At 41.4% G+C, this 15,928-nt stretch overlaps 1 protein-coding gene across 1 annotated transcript in view; it reads right to left on the minus strand.

Moving 5' to 3' along the window:
- The window catches only part of ddx4 (DEAD (Asp-Glu-Ala-Asp) box polypeptide 4), a 45,149-nt gene extending 42,562 nt beyond the window's left edge, over nucleotides 1–2,587 (minus strand). Inside the window, exons 1-4 of the mRNA XM_061977379.2 lie at nucleotides 2,429–2,587; nucleotides 1,656–1,699; nucleotides 1,531–1,573; nucleotides 1,289–1,351 (exon numbers count right to left, since the gene is read on the minus strand). Coding sequence (XP_061833363.1) covers nucleotides 1,289–1,351; nucleotides 1,531–1,573; nucleotides 1,656–1,676 — 127 coding nt within the window. The 5' untranslated portion in view covers nucleotides 1,677–1,699; nucleotides 2,429–2,587. The remainder of the gene's footprint in view (nucleotides 1–1,288; nucleotides 1,352–1,530; nucleotides 1,574–1,655; nucleotides 1,700–2,428) is intronic.
- Between the last annotated feature and the right edge of the window lie 13,341 nt (nucleotides 2,588–15,928).

A 15,928-nucleotide genomic window follows, 5' to 3' on the forward strand; every position in this document is an offset into this window, starting at 1 on the left:
AGAGCGAATGAGGAAACAAGTAAACTTGCTAGATTATGCTAACTAAACGAGAAAACATGTCCCTGATTGTCTCTTCGTCCTACAACTTAGTGCGGTGTTAAGGCAAGAGGAACATTGAGTACCTGCGGCTGAGATGAGCGTTCAACCAATTTTGTTTCGATCATATTTTTTTGATATTTTATAGAAAAAACGCAGAAGTGATATTTTGACTCGAAAATTAAAATAGACATTTCACCTTCCTGGCCATTAGTTGCCATAGCGAATGTGACCCGCCAAAAACATCTGGTCTTACTTGCTAGTATTAGCTTATAGCTGGAGATGGACATATTTTTACTTTTCCAACCATTTGTAGAAAGAAAGTGAATGTGAAAGAAAAGTGGATGATATTCATTGAAATTCACAACAAAATTATCAAAAACACGACAAAGCTAGCTAACTTGGCGGATAACTAAACAGCAGACTTTTATCCATGAAAATATGGAAAGACTAAAAGGAGATACTATAGAAGTCCGCTCTCCGCTGTAAATGCTGTACATTACTTTAGAAAACTTTCTACTGTATTGTTTTACCTACAGTGTTCATCTAAACGTTTTTCTTTTTAAAATGGCATGTTATGTGTTGAAATTGTGCTGTTTTCAGGGGCCAGGCACCAATTAAATTGATTTCAATTCATTTGAATGGGTGGCGTAGATTTGAGATACAAGTGTTTTGAGTTAAGAGCTCCGAAACAGAAGCTTATAAGCTTATAAATTGAGGTACTACCGCATATGGGTAGTCTGATGACAGCCCCATAGAAGAGGTTGGAAAAGTTCACAAGTGACGCAGAATTTAATGGACAAGCGGTAGAAAATGGATGGATGGAACCTCACATTGTATGTTCTTTATGCTATTGTGTTATTTTTCTTCGCCATGGTGCATTTTTTTTCCACTGGTGCAACTAATGGTTCATACTAACCACAAGCAGAGCAAGGCATATAGAGCAGAGTAGCGCAGTCTGCTGTACATTAAAAAAAGCAAAGCAGGTCAATCTATATGCACCAATTAGTCATCCAATATGGAGGATTTTGTGTGTGCTTTATCCTGCTTGACAGCAAAAAAAACAAGAGGAAACACTGGGTTCAAGATGAACTGCCAGCAGTAAAAAAATATACAGCTGTCTTTCCTTAGCGTACCACTTTGCTTGTGTAGTCAACAGCCGGGCGTGTATGTAGTAGTGTAAATAAAATATATTAAAAGTGAAAATATGGTAGTCTTTCACATAATTAGAAAGCTTGACATGCAGCTGCACCTGAAGGAAAGATGCTCTTAAGCCCGCCTCCTCTCCCTCTCCCTCTGCCTCGCCCACCATGACCTTTGAGGAAAAGATAACAAATCATATATGTATAATATTATTGTCACCTGCTTTCAAATGACACCTTGTGTGCTAACAAACACATGAAATGATAGTAACCGCATGCATCATAAAATCAACGCTGATCAACAGCTTATGTCAATTCTCTGGATACAATAAATACAGAGCAGTCAACTCACTGTGATCAGGCATGTTGCTGGATGGTGCAACGTTTACCTGCTCCTGCAAAGCATTTGTCATTCAAACCTCAAATTAAATCTGAACTCTAATGCTTTACTTTCCTTATTGACATTTCTTAACTCACCTGTTCATCCCAATCGTCCATTGTTTGTTCAACTCAGTCGATAACTGCAAATAAAAAAAAAAAATGAATTCAAGTAATAATTTAATAAGAGTAACAAATCACCTGTACATAACCATAATTGGAATTGAAGCCAAGCTGTATAACATTTGATTATTTACTTCAGTTATTATTAGTAAACAATGTTTAATGCAGACTTAAAAGGGCAGTTTAAGCAGGTGCCAAGAGAGCCTACCATTCAAAAGTGACTTGCTCCATGAGGTGTGTATTTATAAACAAAATTAATAGATGTAAAAATAACCAACAACAACAAATGCTAATTTTTTTAATTAGACAGTTGAATATCGACGTGTTCATACTATGTGGTGTCGACATTTGGATCGATCCGCCCACCTCTCCAGCACTCGTCCTTGAAAACGCTACCATGCTGCACCTCGTGGTCCTAACCAAAAACTACAACCGACAATGTCAGCTTTTACTGACCCATTAAACATTTTCCCAAAAGCGTGCAAGTACCCCCAATAGTTAACTTTAATGAAATAATGAACATAAACAGAGCGTGTGGACGGCGAGCTCGACGCATGGTTAGCTAAAATTTGAATGCCGAAAGTTTGGTCGACAAATAGTTAGCACAATTAGCTAAGTGTCCTTCAAACAAGCTAAGTGTCCTTCAAACATAGTTTCGTCATTACATAAACGGATAATGCCTTATGAATTTCGACATAAGTGGTCCTACAATCTTAACAGTTAAACAAATTATATACAAGAATACATACGGTAAAAACTTCGCCCAAACAGATGATTTCTTGAAGGTCTGCGGGTTATCTCGCTTCACGTACGTATGATTGTAGTATCTCGCCTCAGCTGAGTGAATTCAATCAGCACGCCGCCAAACAGCTACGCTTGGTCAGGTTGCCAGATCAGAAGGGTTCCCGCCCACCGGGCACTCATCTGATTAATTTAGATCGCTGTATGGATAACTGAAATGGCATACAGAGTACTCCTTTTTATTATCTACTGATTTGCAATATATGTATTTATTATAGTGCTAATTTAACAGGTTTACAGCAAATATGAATTGATCGATTTCAAAATAATTAGTTGCCAGAGCTCGCTCATGAGGACACGTACATATGTACTGCATATGTAATATTTTAGAGGTGTAGTTGACCACTTTAGTATTCTTTCAACTCGAGTGGTGTCAGGCAACCGTGGTAAAAAAAAAAATATAAAACTATTTCAAAGTGGTTAAATTAGATAGGCTCCAGCGCCCCCCGCGACCCCAAGGGAATAAGCGGTAGAAATGGATGGATGGATGGATCAATTGTGTCATCACGTTCACCTGTACGCTGTCCCATTCAGACCTGGACCGACAGTCAATTCATTATTTAAGTAATTTAAGTTTTGATGGCGCGCTTCTATTTTGACTGGCGCATATTTTACAGACTTTAAGGTACTGGCTCAGGAAATATACTGACCAATTGCATGTGTGTTAAACCAGCCCACGTGATACTGGTCAGCCAATGAAATGTTTAACTTCCAGACGGTAAACATGGCTGTTCGACATGCTTAGATAAACGACGGAGAAGCGAAGTGAGTTTTGAGACTTTTATTAGTAGGTTGCACAGTGATATCCATCAGGGCCGGCCCGTGGCATAGGCCGTATAGGCAAATGCTAAGGGCGCCGTCCATCAGGGGGCGCCACGCAAGTGCCACAAATGTTGGAGAGAAAAAAAAAAAAAAGAGAAAAAAAGGTGGTACTATTATTTCTAAATACAAAAAATAATCCCACGTTAATTAAAATGCAAAGTAAAGCCTATTTAATAGAAATATTATTTGTTACAACATCCCCCCCCCCCCCCGCGCACGGTGCGCCCCCTCCCTTCCCGTATCATGACTCTTTTTGGACGTCACCACATCAAAAAATCAACACAAGATGTCAAAACGGCCAAAACTATCAGGTGCCCAGGGAAGAAAAAAGAGAAAAGAAGAGGAGGAGAAACGAGAAAAGACAGAGGTAGCAAGTAGGTAACGTTAGCCTACATGAAATTATTTGTCTGTTACAGAATGTGATAGTAACCTGGCTTTTTAGCATTAAGCTAATGTTACATGAGTCGGCAATTGCTAATCAATAAATAGCTAGTTCTGTTTTAACGTCGGGTTAATATTGTGGAGGGGGCTAAATTGTTATGGAAAATAATAATGTAACGTTAGGTAATTACAGTACTCCCACCTACATTCCTCTGGGACATTTGTATTAGATATTTTAAGCAGGTGTTTTTTGTTTACATTGTTATTGCCTTCTGGTTAGCTAATGTTTGCCCTGCAGGTAATAGTCACTTTTCCACCCCTTTATATATTAGGTATAGTTGTAAGTAAAAAAAAAAGGTCAAAGACAAAGCTATTCGGTTTCTTGTGAGTATATACACTTCACTGCCGATGTGAGGGGGGGCGCCACCTAAAATCTTGCCTAGGGCGCCAGATTGGTTAGGGCCTGATATCCATGGAAACAAGAAGGAAACGATAGAGACACAAAAACTAATTTGTCTCATGTTCCAAGATTGTGGCTCTAATAAGACATGTAAAATGCCTGTTTTGTTTTGTTTTTTATTTAGATGAAATCTTTTTCCCCCAACAAATTCCTTTATTTCACACAGAAAGTGACCTAATCATGTAAAAGATAAAGTGTCTAAATCATTAAAAGACATTGAGAAGGGGTAGGATTAAATACGCATTTTGCCTCTACACCTTTACCAATGTGTTGAACTGTGCAAATGTACACGTGATGTTCCTTGATGTAACTTGGAAAACATGCGTACTTGCCAACCTTGAGACCTCCGATTTCGGGAGGTGGGGGGTGGGGGGAGGGGGTGGGCGTGGTCGGGGTGGGACGGGGGCGTGGTTGGGGCGTGGCTAAAAGGGGAGGAGTATATGTACAGCTAGAATTCACCAAGTCAAGTGTTTCATATATATATATATATATATATATATATATATATATATATATATATATATATATATATATATATATATATATATAAGAAATACTTGACGTTCAGTGAATTCTAGCTATATATATATATCCATCCATCCATCCATCCATATATATATATATATATATATATATATATATATATATATATATATATATATATATATATATATATTCATTTATTTACACATATACACACACATAACACTCATCTACTCATTGTTGAGTTAAGGGTTGAATTGTCCATCCTTGTTCTATTCTCTGTCACTATTTTTCGAACCATGCTGAACACCCTCTCTGATGGTGCATTGCTGTATGGCACGCACAAATGTGCTTTCATCAAATGCACTAGATGGCAGTATTGTCCTGTTTAAGAGTGTCACAACATTGCTGTTTACAGCAGAAGAACTGCTTTACATATACAAAAAAGTGACTGCTGTTGTTGTGTGTTGTTGCCACGCTGGGAGGACGTTAATGAAACTGCCTAACAATAAACCCACATAAGAAACCAAGAACTCGCCCTCCATCATTCTATAGTTATAACGTGATGGGGCAGGTACGCTTTTTTATATTGTGGAGGACCTGAGTCCGCCTGAATTTCGGGAGATTTTCGGGAGAAAATTTGTCCCGGGAGGTTTTTGGGAGAGGCGCTGAATTTCGGGAGTCTCCCGGAAAATCCGGGAGGGTTGGCAAGTATGAAAACATGTCTAAAATAAATAAATCACAACCATCATGACACAAAGTTTTTGACCAAACATACGCATTCATGTCTGAACTGATGTCACGAAGAATAAGCACACAAAGAACATAATATGAACACAGAACACCTAAACAGATTTGGTACATGGTGTAATCAGCTGTTCTCAATACTAATCTAGGGGCTAGGGATGTCAATGTTTGGCCTGCATTGTATTTTCGATTGTTTAAGTGCGAGAGGCTATGTGTCCCGGCCCCCCACATGAGGAAATGTTCTGTGTCTGGATTTACTTGAATTTGAGAACCGCTGGCTATTGTCCTCTATGAACACTCACGATTATAACAGCCTCATCATTTGATCACATTTTTTGTTAAACCCTTAAGGTATTTTATGTTTTCTCTTTATTGTATTTTCATACTTGCCAACCCTCCCGGATTTTCCGGGAGACTCCCGAAATTCAGCGCCTCTCCCAAAAACCTCCCGGGACAAATTTTCTCCCGAAAATCTCCCGAAATTCAGGCGGACTCAGGTCCTCCACAATATAAAAAAGCGTACCTGCCCCATCACGTTATAACTATAGAATGATGGAGGGCGAGTTCTTGGTTTCTTATGTGGGTTTATTGTTAGGCAGTTTCATTAACGTCCTCCCAGCGTGGCAACAACACACAACAACAGCAGTCACTTTTTTGTATACCGTAAAGCAGTTTGTTTGCCGTAAACAGCAATGTTGTGACACTCTTAAACAGGACAATACTGCCATCTAGTGCATTTGATGAAAGCACTTTTGTGCGTGCCACACAGCAATGCACCATCAGAGAGGGTGTTCAGCATGGTTCGAAAAATAGTGACAGAGAATAGAACAAGGATGGACAATTCAACCCTTAACTCAACAATGAGTAGATGAGTGTTATGTGCGTGTATATGTGTAAATAAATGAATATATATATATATATATATATATATATATATATATATATATATATATATATATAATAAAATAAATATATATATATATATATATATATATATACATATATATATATAGCTAGAATTCACTGAACGTCAAGTATTTCTTATATATATATATATATATATATATATATATATATATATATATATATATATATATATATATATAAATATATATATATATATATATATATATATATATATATATATATATATATATAAATATATATATATATATATATATATATATATATATATATATATATATATATATATATATATATATATATATATATATATATATATATATGAAATACTTGACTTGGTGAATTCTAGCTGTAAATATACTCCTCCCCTTTTAGCCACGCTCCCAACCACGCCCCCGTCCCATCCCCTCATAGCTTGTGTATACCAGGGGTTTGGGGCCCTGGAGGCCGGCCTGCTCCTATAAAGCCCTACTCAGCCGTCCATAACCCCGAAGAGGAATTAAGCAGTGGTGAAGGCGTTGATTGGGGAAGGGGTGGGTGCGTGCATGTATGCCCAATTAACTTAGGTGAGATGTTGAAATGTTTTTGTGGACTGGGGCCGATCTCAAAGTTCGACACCAGGTGTTATTGAAAAAAAAGGAAGCTCAAAAGCGTCCATCGTTGAGGAGTCGGGGGAGTTTTTCAGAACAGCCTGTTCCTGCGTCAAGGCCTTTCGAGGGAGTCAAATCGTAGATTAGGATGTTGTTTTCTTCGAGCAGTCAAAACAATGACTTGCCTGCTTTATGTGTCCGTGTTGGTTCTCTCAAATTCAATTTAATTCTCCTTCTCAGCAAGCTTCTCCATGATGAGATCCATTCTGCGATTCATATCAGAAATCGCCACAGTCTGTGTTCCCACAGCCCGGCCCAATCCTTCCATTGCGACGAACAGCCGTTGGGCTCCTTGAGTGGTTGCCATCGTCTTCCGTATTTGACGATACACCAGAGCAATGCCCAGCCCAATCCGCAAGTGTCCCGCGATCACGGTTCCAAATAGGTAGATGTCTTCCACGTCCTCGATGGAAAGGACTGAGAGGCACATGATTCTCCATTTATCCCAGGAGTCTCTCACGTACACCGCAGCAATGGTTCCATCAGGGCAGCCAGGCTCCCCCGAACCTCTTTTCCTTGTCGAAAAGACTTTGTCAATTGCGTAGAGAGTCCAGCTGATCATATCCATGTTTGATGTTTAGATTCTAGGACAGCGCAAAGAAAGAGGCTTCAAAAAAGTTCAGACAAGACAAAACGAAGAAGGCAAGCAGGGAAGGAGAGAGCGGAGAAAAATGCGACCACCCTCACCAAGAGGCAAGACAGAAAGCCTATTCAAGATCTTAAATTGTCTCATCTTATTTTTAAAGCATCAAAGGCCTTATTGGCATTTTTCCAAATACTAATACATGGTATATATTTTTCTAAACTTTTTAAGTAGTCATCCATTCGAATGCATGCATCATTTGCATTCCTAATATAATTTTCATTTATTATTCCATAAAATCTTTTGACTATTTAAAAAAAATCGTATCCTGTATAAAAAGTGTATCCTCCAGTTTCTGTCTATTATAAGTCACACTTTCTGAATGGGACCCCCTGGTTTGACGTGGTGTCTCGTGGGAAAAAAATGTGGCAAATTCTCTTCCCCACGCCCTCGCAGAATCATTGGAGCGGAACTGTTCCTGTAGACGGTTAGAGTACACAGATTTAGCTTTCTCCACTTCCCTGTTGAAGTGGTACTTCGCTTCTCTGTAGGTACTCCGGTCCCCGCTTCTCCACGCAGCCTCCTTCTTCTTGCGCAGCTGTCGGAGCTTGAGTGTGAACCAGGGCTTGTCGTTGTTATAACAAGCCCTGGTGCACGTTGGAATGATGCGCGCCTCATTGAACTGAATGTATGAGGTCCCAGTGTTCGTATACTCGTCCAGATTGTCCGTGGCCGCTCCAATTGCCTCCCAGTCTGTCGTCTCCAAACATACACGCATCTCCTCCACAGCCTCGGCGGTGAAACACTTAATGGTCCTCATAACAGGTTTACCCAGTTTCAGTCTCTGTCTGTATGAAGGGATTAAGTGCACTATTACGTGATCTGATAGTCCGAGAGCAGCACGCGGCACTGCATGATATGCCTTGCTTATTGTGGTGTAACAGTGATCCAAAGTGTTCTCCTCTCTGGTCGGGCATTTAATAAACTGCCTATACTTAGGTAATTCCTGGCTCAAATTTCCCTTGTTAACAAGAGAGTCCGGAAAAGACCGTTCCACATGTAAGATCTGGCCTGCAAGCGTGCGCTGAGCGTCACGCACGTCCGCGCCGGGCGGTATGTAGACAGCCACCAGTATGAATAAAACAATCTCACACGTTGAGTAAAAGGGCTTACAGTGAATGAAAAGATATTCCAGAGCAGGAGAGCAGTGTTGGGATACCACCGTCACGTCTGTACGCCAGTTGCTGTTGATGAAGAAGCAGACTCCACCGCCTCTTTTTTTGCCGGAGAGCCCCGCGTCTCGGTCCGTGCGGGGAAGATGAAAGCCCTGCAGTTGAACCGCGCTGTCCGGGACACTCGCGCTTAGCCACGTCTCCGTGAAGCACAAGACACAAAATGAGGAAAAGTCCTTGTTTCTTCTCATCAGCAATGCAAGCTCGTCCATCTTGTTGGCAAGTGAGCGGATGTTAGAGAGAAAGATGGCAGGAAAGGGCGTGCGTAATCCCCGTCTGCGGAGACGGACAAGGGCGCCCGCTCGCTTTCCTCTTCGGTGCGGTTCCCCTCTTTTGATCAAAGAATGGACCAAATCCGCAGCTGACGCTAAGATGACCGGTAACAGGTCCGTAGGGGTGATGGATCTGATGTTCAGTAGCTCTTCGCGGGTGTAAGAGCACGCGGACACACAATTTACGCACAAAAACAAACAAAACAGAGTGCACGAAAGCACCGAGGCAGCCGTGATCGGCGCCATGATGACCTTACTGACAGGATGCAGTGCGTCTCCCATAACAATGTGACATCGGACTATGTTAAGGTAACATGCAGAGTTCGCCAGGGTTCGGTTCTTGGCCCTGCACTCCTTAGCATGTATATGCTGCCGCTAGGCGACATCACACGCAAATACGGTGTTAGCTTTCACTGTTATGCTGATGACACCCAACTCTACATGCCCATAAAGCTGACCAACACGCCGGATTGTAGTCAGCTGGAGGCGTGTCTTGATGAAATGAAACAATGGATGTCCACTAACTTTTTGCAACTCAATGCCAAAAAAACGGAAATGCTGATTATCGGTCCTGTTTGACACCGACATTTATTTAATAATACCACCTTAACATTTGACAACCAAACAATTACAAAAGGCGACTCGGTAAAGAATCTGGGTATTATCTTCGACCCAACTCTCTTGTTTGAGTCACACATAAAGAGTGTTACTAAAACGGCCTTCTTTCATCTCCGTAATATCGCTAAAATTCGTTCCATTTTGTCCACTAGCGACGCTGAGATCATTATTCATGCGTTCGTAACGTCTCGTCTCGATTACAGTAACGTATTATTTTCGGTTCTCCCTACGTCTAGCATTAAAAGATTACAGTTGGTACAAAATGCGGCTGCTAGACTTTTGACAACAAGAAGAAAGTTTGATCATATTACGCCTATACTGGCTCACCTGCACTGGCTTCCTGTGCACTTAAGATGTGATGTGATGTGATTGTATTGTACCATATGTCCCGGCAAGAAATCTACGTTTAAAGAACTCCGGCTTATTGGTGATTCCCAGAGCCCAAAAAAAGTCTGCGGGCTATAGAGTGTTTTCTATTCGGGCTCCAGTACTATGGAGTGCCCTACCGGTAACAGTTAGAGATGCTACCTCAGTAGAAACATTTAAGTCCCATCTTAAAACTCATTTGTATACTCTAGCCTTTAAATAGACCCCCTTTTTAGACCAGTTGATCTGTCGTTTCTTTTCTTTTCTCTTCTGCCCCCCTCTCGCTTGTGGAGGGGGGGACACAGGTCCAATGGCCATGGATGAAATGCTGGCTGTCCAGAGTCGGGACCCGGGGTGGACCGCTCGCCTGTGCATCGGTTGAGGACATCTCTGCACTGCTGACCCGTCTCCGCTCGGGATGGTTTCCTGCTGGCCCCACTGTGGACTGGACTCTCACTATTGTGTTAGATCCACTATGGACTGGGCTTTCACTAATATTATGTCAGACCCACTTGACATCGATTGCTTTCGGTCTCCCCTAGAGGGGGGGTGTTACCCACATTGATTGATTGATATATATATATATATATGTATATATGAGTGAGTGACGTGTGTAAGTGAGTGGGCAAGTAAGGAGAGGTAGCGCTAGCAAGTGCAGGAGTGTTAATAACATGGTAGATGTCCGGTTGTGCCTTGTGGAAATCATAAATAAAGAGACCAAGTTGTAACTAATCGACGGCCTTGTCATTCCAACCAAAGAGCGGAGCTTTACGGACCCACTGTTACCCCCGACAAAACTTCGGCCCTAGAGGGAATGTCTCCCCTGCGCTCCTCGACCACGGCCTGGGAGCCGACAACCAGGAAAAGTGTAAAACAGCACTTGCAACGCGGTACCTCCCTGTTTAAAGCGTCACCTTTGTTGTTAGTTTTGAAGCCCCAATGAATCCATATTGCGCAATTTATTAACCAGTAGAATTACCGTTTTTTGCCATTCTTCTCCACCACAATGATATTGCTTGTATGCACTTTGTGTGTGCGTTTTGACACACTCAACGTCATGCACCTCGGCTCTGTAGTCATCACTGCACAGTGGCATTCAGATGAAAGAATGGTACCGGTATTTTTCAAAGGTGGTATGGTACCGCTTTCAATTGATTAGTACCGCGATACTTTGTTAGTACCGGTATACTGTACAACTCTAACAGTAAAGGAATACATGTTTCTTCCGCTGTCAGACACTTTATATATACAGGAACTTGCTGTACCCATTTTAAACAACTGAGAAGGTGTAAAATATAATCTATTCAAAATGTTTATTTGATGGCTCCACGTACACATCAGTCATGTTTTTCCATTACTTCTTTCTTTAAGCAATGAATGTCCTCCACACTCACTTTCTTCAGACTCATGTTTGGAAAAACTAAGGTTTGTCTGTCTAGCTCCATCTCCGAGCTAATACTAGCAAAGTGAGACACCAGATTCACTGTGGCATATACTACCCCAGCGAGCGTTATCTAAAAGCTGGTTCTTGACAAAAACCTTTGCTTGCAACATAAAGCAAAACACCAGCCGAGAGAGAACTTGTATCTCAAATAATTCGTAAGGTGTGGCACCCCTAAATTGAGCTACAACTGTATTGGTAAATTGTTATCAAATAGCTTAAGCTATTTTGTTCATAAGGTTTTTGTTTAATCTTGACCTGTGTCTTATTCTGATCATAATCTTGATCCCAAAATAATTCAATGAACGTATACGTAAACATGTTATACTTGTATAGCGCTTTTCTACCCTCAAGGTACTCAAAGCGCTTTGACATTATTTCCACATTCACACACTGACGGCGGGAGCTGCCATGCAAGGCCCTAACCAGTGTCTTGCCCGAGGACACAACAGACATGACAAGGATGGTGGAAGCTGGGGATCGAACCAGGAACCCTCAGGTTGCTGGCACGGCCGCGCTGCCTATCTACCGAGCCAAGTAAAAAGCATCTGTATCATTTACAGCAGGGGTGCTCATTACGTCGATCGCGATCTACCGGTCGATCTCGGAGGGTGTGTCAGTCGATCACCAGCCAGGCATTAAAAAAATAGTCCTAAAATCTTCACTTTGACGTCACTTTCATCACTTGATTGACATTCACGGCACCCGAGGGTCTTCTGAGATGACACTGGCTGCTGCCAGCTCATTAAAATTACCGACTGGAAGGCGAGAAACACTTTATTTCAACAGACTCTGGCGCCGTACCTGTCGTCAAAACTCCAAAGACCGACTGCACAGTTGCACAATAAAAGCTCTGCTTCATCCTGCCTGCGCTACCAAAATAAGAGTCTCAGAAAGCTGGCGTGCACAAGCTAGCAAGCTACGGAGTTTGCCGACAATGTATTTCTTGTAAAGTGTATACAAAGGAGTACGGAAGCTGGACAAATAAGATGCCAAAAACCAACCACTTTCATGTGGTATTGGACAGAAAGGAGGACTTTTTTTTTCCTCCATTCGAAAATGCGGACGTTATCATCACCACTGTCTGATTCCAATCAATGCAAGTCATCACAATCAGGTAATGCACCAACTTATATTGTATTCTTGTCTTCATGAAAGAAAGGAATCTATATGTGTTAAACATGCTTGTATTATCTTTAAACACCTTTAACTTGTTAACAATATTAACTATATGTGTTAACATGCTTATATTATCTTTAACCACCTTTAAGTTGTTAACAATATTAACTATATGTGTTAAACATGCTTGTATTATCTTTAACCACCTTTAAGTTGTTAACAATATTAACTATATATGTTAAACATGCTTGTTTTATCTTTAACCACCTTTAAGTTGTTAACAATATTAACTATTTGTGTTAAACATGCTTGTATTATTTTTAACCACCTTTAACTTGTTAACAATATTAACTATATGTGTTAAACATGCTTCCATTATCTTTAAACACCTTTAACTTGTTAACAATATTAACTATATGTATTAAACATACTTGTATTATCATTAAACACCTTTAATGTATTAACAATATTAAAACTATATGTGTTAAACATGCTTGCATTATCATTAAACACCTTTAACTTGTTAACAAAAACATATATTTCATAAATAAGTAAATATAAATTATATATATGAATGAGGTAGATCCCCACGACTTGATCAATTAAAAAGTAGCTCGCCTGCAGATAAAGTGTGAGCACCCCTGATTTACAGCAATGCAGACCATATTTTTACTTAGTATTGGACCTACACCAAAATTTGCAGTATCGCCCACCAACCCCTAATGCAAACCCCAACCGCTTAAATACATTTACTGTTGAATTAATACATATCTGTGTCAATCAAAACATATGTTGAAAAGGCAGAATTTCATTCAGAATTTAAACTTTTTTTATTTTTATTTAAAATGGCTCAGATGTTTTTCTCCTCTATTTGTTCCGTTTCACAGTGATAGTAAGGATGATGATACCGCTGGGAAAACCTGCTGACAGCACCGATGAAGGCTCAGGAGACGTCTGACTTGCGGCATCATCACAAAGCGTGCAGACAAGTCCCAACCAATCTGACTCCCAATGGACGGTCTCACCGAGGCTACAGGAGATGTGGTACATATTGTACATGTCATGTGAGGCGTGACGCATCACCTGGTCTGCACTTTATGGCCTACGTTATGATGGAAAAAATCACTGGGCATCACTAAAATAAATAACTGTCAATTTTCTGTCCTTAGATGGCTAGGGAAGCAGTGGGGGAAGAAGAAACAGCCATGCTCAGATTATCTGAAGCTGCTGTAGGATCGTCCTTTGCTCGAATCCCTTTAGCCTCCACTAAGAGGATCTAACCAGACTGGAAGGGATATAAATAAACACTCACCACTGTTGATCTACATTGGCTCCACACAAAACCACGATAACCTTTGAATGATGGCCAGTGTAGAGTAAGTTTTCCGTTCAATTTGGACATAGCGTTGTTAAAGGTTGACTCGTTATTACAGCATCACGAGGGCTGCCCTTGGCTCTGTACAAAATTTATTGTCAGAACCAAATGTGGTTTAAGTTTCAAATAAGGAAGCTGATGTGCTTGCAGTGATTTTCAGCTGAGATCGGAAGAGCATTGCTGTCTGCTCTGAAATATTATATGAATTTTCCGCTCTTTGTATTTGATGTTTGCACTCAATTTACCGGTCGATCTACGTTCCCATCCTCACCTATGGTCATGAGCTGTGGGTGATGACTGAAAGAACAAGACCACGGGTACGAGCGGCCAAAATGAGTTTAGGGCTCTCCCTTAGAGATAGGGTGAGAAGCTCTGTCATCCGGGGGAAGCTCAAAGTAAAGCCGCTGCTCCTCCACATCGAGAGGAGCCAGATGAAGTGGTTCGGGCATCTGGTCAGGATGCCACCCGAACGCCTCCCTAGGGAGGTGTTTAGGGCACGTCCGACCGGCAGGAGGCCATGGGTAAGACCCAGGACACGTCGGGATTACTATGTCTCCCGGCTGGCCTGGGAACGCCTCGGGATCCCTCGGGAGGAGCTGGACAAAGTGGCTGGGGAGAGGGAAGTCTGGGCTTCTCTGCTTAGGCTGCTGCCCCCGCAGCCCGACCTCAGATAAGCGGAAGAAAATTGATAGATGGATGGCTCGTAGGGCCCTCTACTCCCGTTTGTGCGTAAGTGTTTTTCTTGCGCGCTTCAAGTCACGCATGTCTCTCTTATTTGTATTCTCTCATCCAACCTGCGAACATGCCCACCTCACTTAGGCAAAAGTGTTAAAGTTTGGAACGAAGATGGGCTCCTCACTAAGCGGCAGTGATGCCTTTTTTCTTAGTTGGGTGAAAATCATAGTACATTAGGTTTTACGAACACTTGTGAATGTCATTGAAATCCTTTAAAAAGTTGACACTTTAAATTTGAAAAAGCCGCATCAATCCAGGCAGTGTTTATCACGTGAATGTGTGTTGCCATGGTGATGTATAGTGCGTATGCTTGCTACAATAGCTTCTTTTTCCTGATGAAACTTTGTTTCACTTGTTCTTATAACTACCCTGATGTTATTTGTGATGTTAAGATGTGCTTAGTACAAATGTTGTGAAGCTGTGACGCGTCAGAGGGGCTTGACAGCTGTTTGTGTGCTTGCGCGAGGGAGCATGACAGTTTGAGATCAACTATCAAAAAAATAAAACGAATCAATTAATAGAAGCTGCATTATTCATGCATTTTCTATTAAATAGTCTTAGATATAACATCTGAAGCTGAGGGGGTAGAGGAGGAAGCCCCAGATCTTTTACATGGACTTGATGGTAGACAGATGGTAGAGTGGTTGTCCAGAAACTTGAGAGTTCCTCGTACAAATCCAGCTTAGACTTAGACAAACTTTATTGATCCACAAGAGAAATTGTTCTCAAAAAAGGGGTAGCAAACATAAAAGCGGTCAGGTAATAGACAGATTATGGCAAGTGACATACAGCTGGATGGAGTGCGGAATGAAGGGGTTCTTGAATCGAACACTTTGGGAATGAAGCTAAAGGAGCCTGTTGGAGTATGAGCTCCGCTGTCCCTCAATTGTCTTGTGGAGTGGGTGGGTAGGATTGTCCATGATGGCGAGCAGTTTGTCCAGTGTCCTCCTGTCCCTCACTGACACAAACGCCTCCAACTGCATGCCAATAGTTTGGCCGGCTTTTCGGATCAGTTTGTCAATCAAGTTCCTTTTGCTGGTGCTGCTCCCCCAACAAACCACTGCAAAGTACAGGGCACTGGCCACAACAGACTGAAAAAAGATCTCCAACAGCTTGCTGCACACATTAAAGGACCTAAGCTTCCTCAGGAAAAAGAGTCTGCTCATGCCCTTCTTGTATGCAGCTTTGCTGTTGTCCTTCCAGTCCAGTCTCCCAGGTACTTGTACTGCCCCACTACTGC

Source organism: Nerophis lumbriciformis, linkage group LG01 (genome assembly GCF_033978685.3).
Source record: "Nerophis lumbriciformis linkage group LG01, RoL_Nlum_v2.1, whole genome shotgun sequence".
Lineage (NCBI taxonomy): Eukaryota > Metazoa > Chordata > Actinopteri > Syngnathiformes > Syngnathidae > Nerophis > Nerophis lumbriciformis.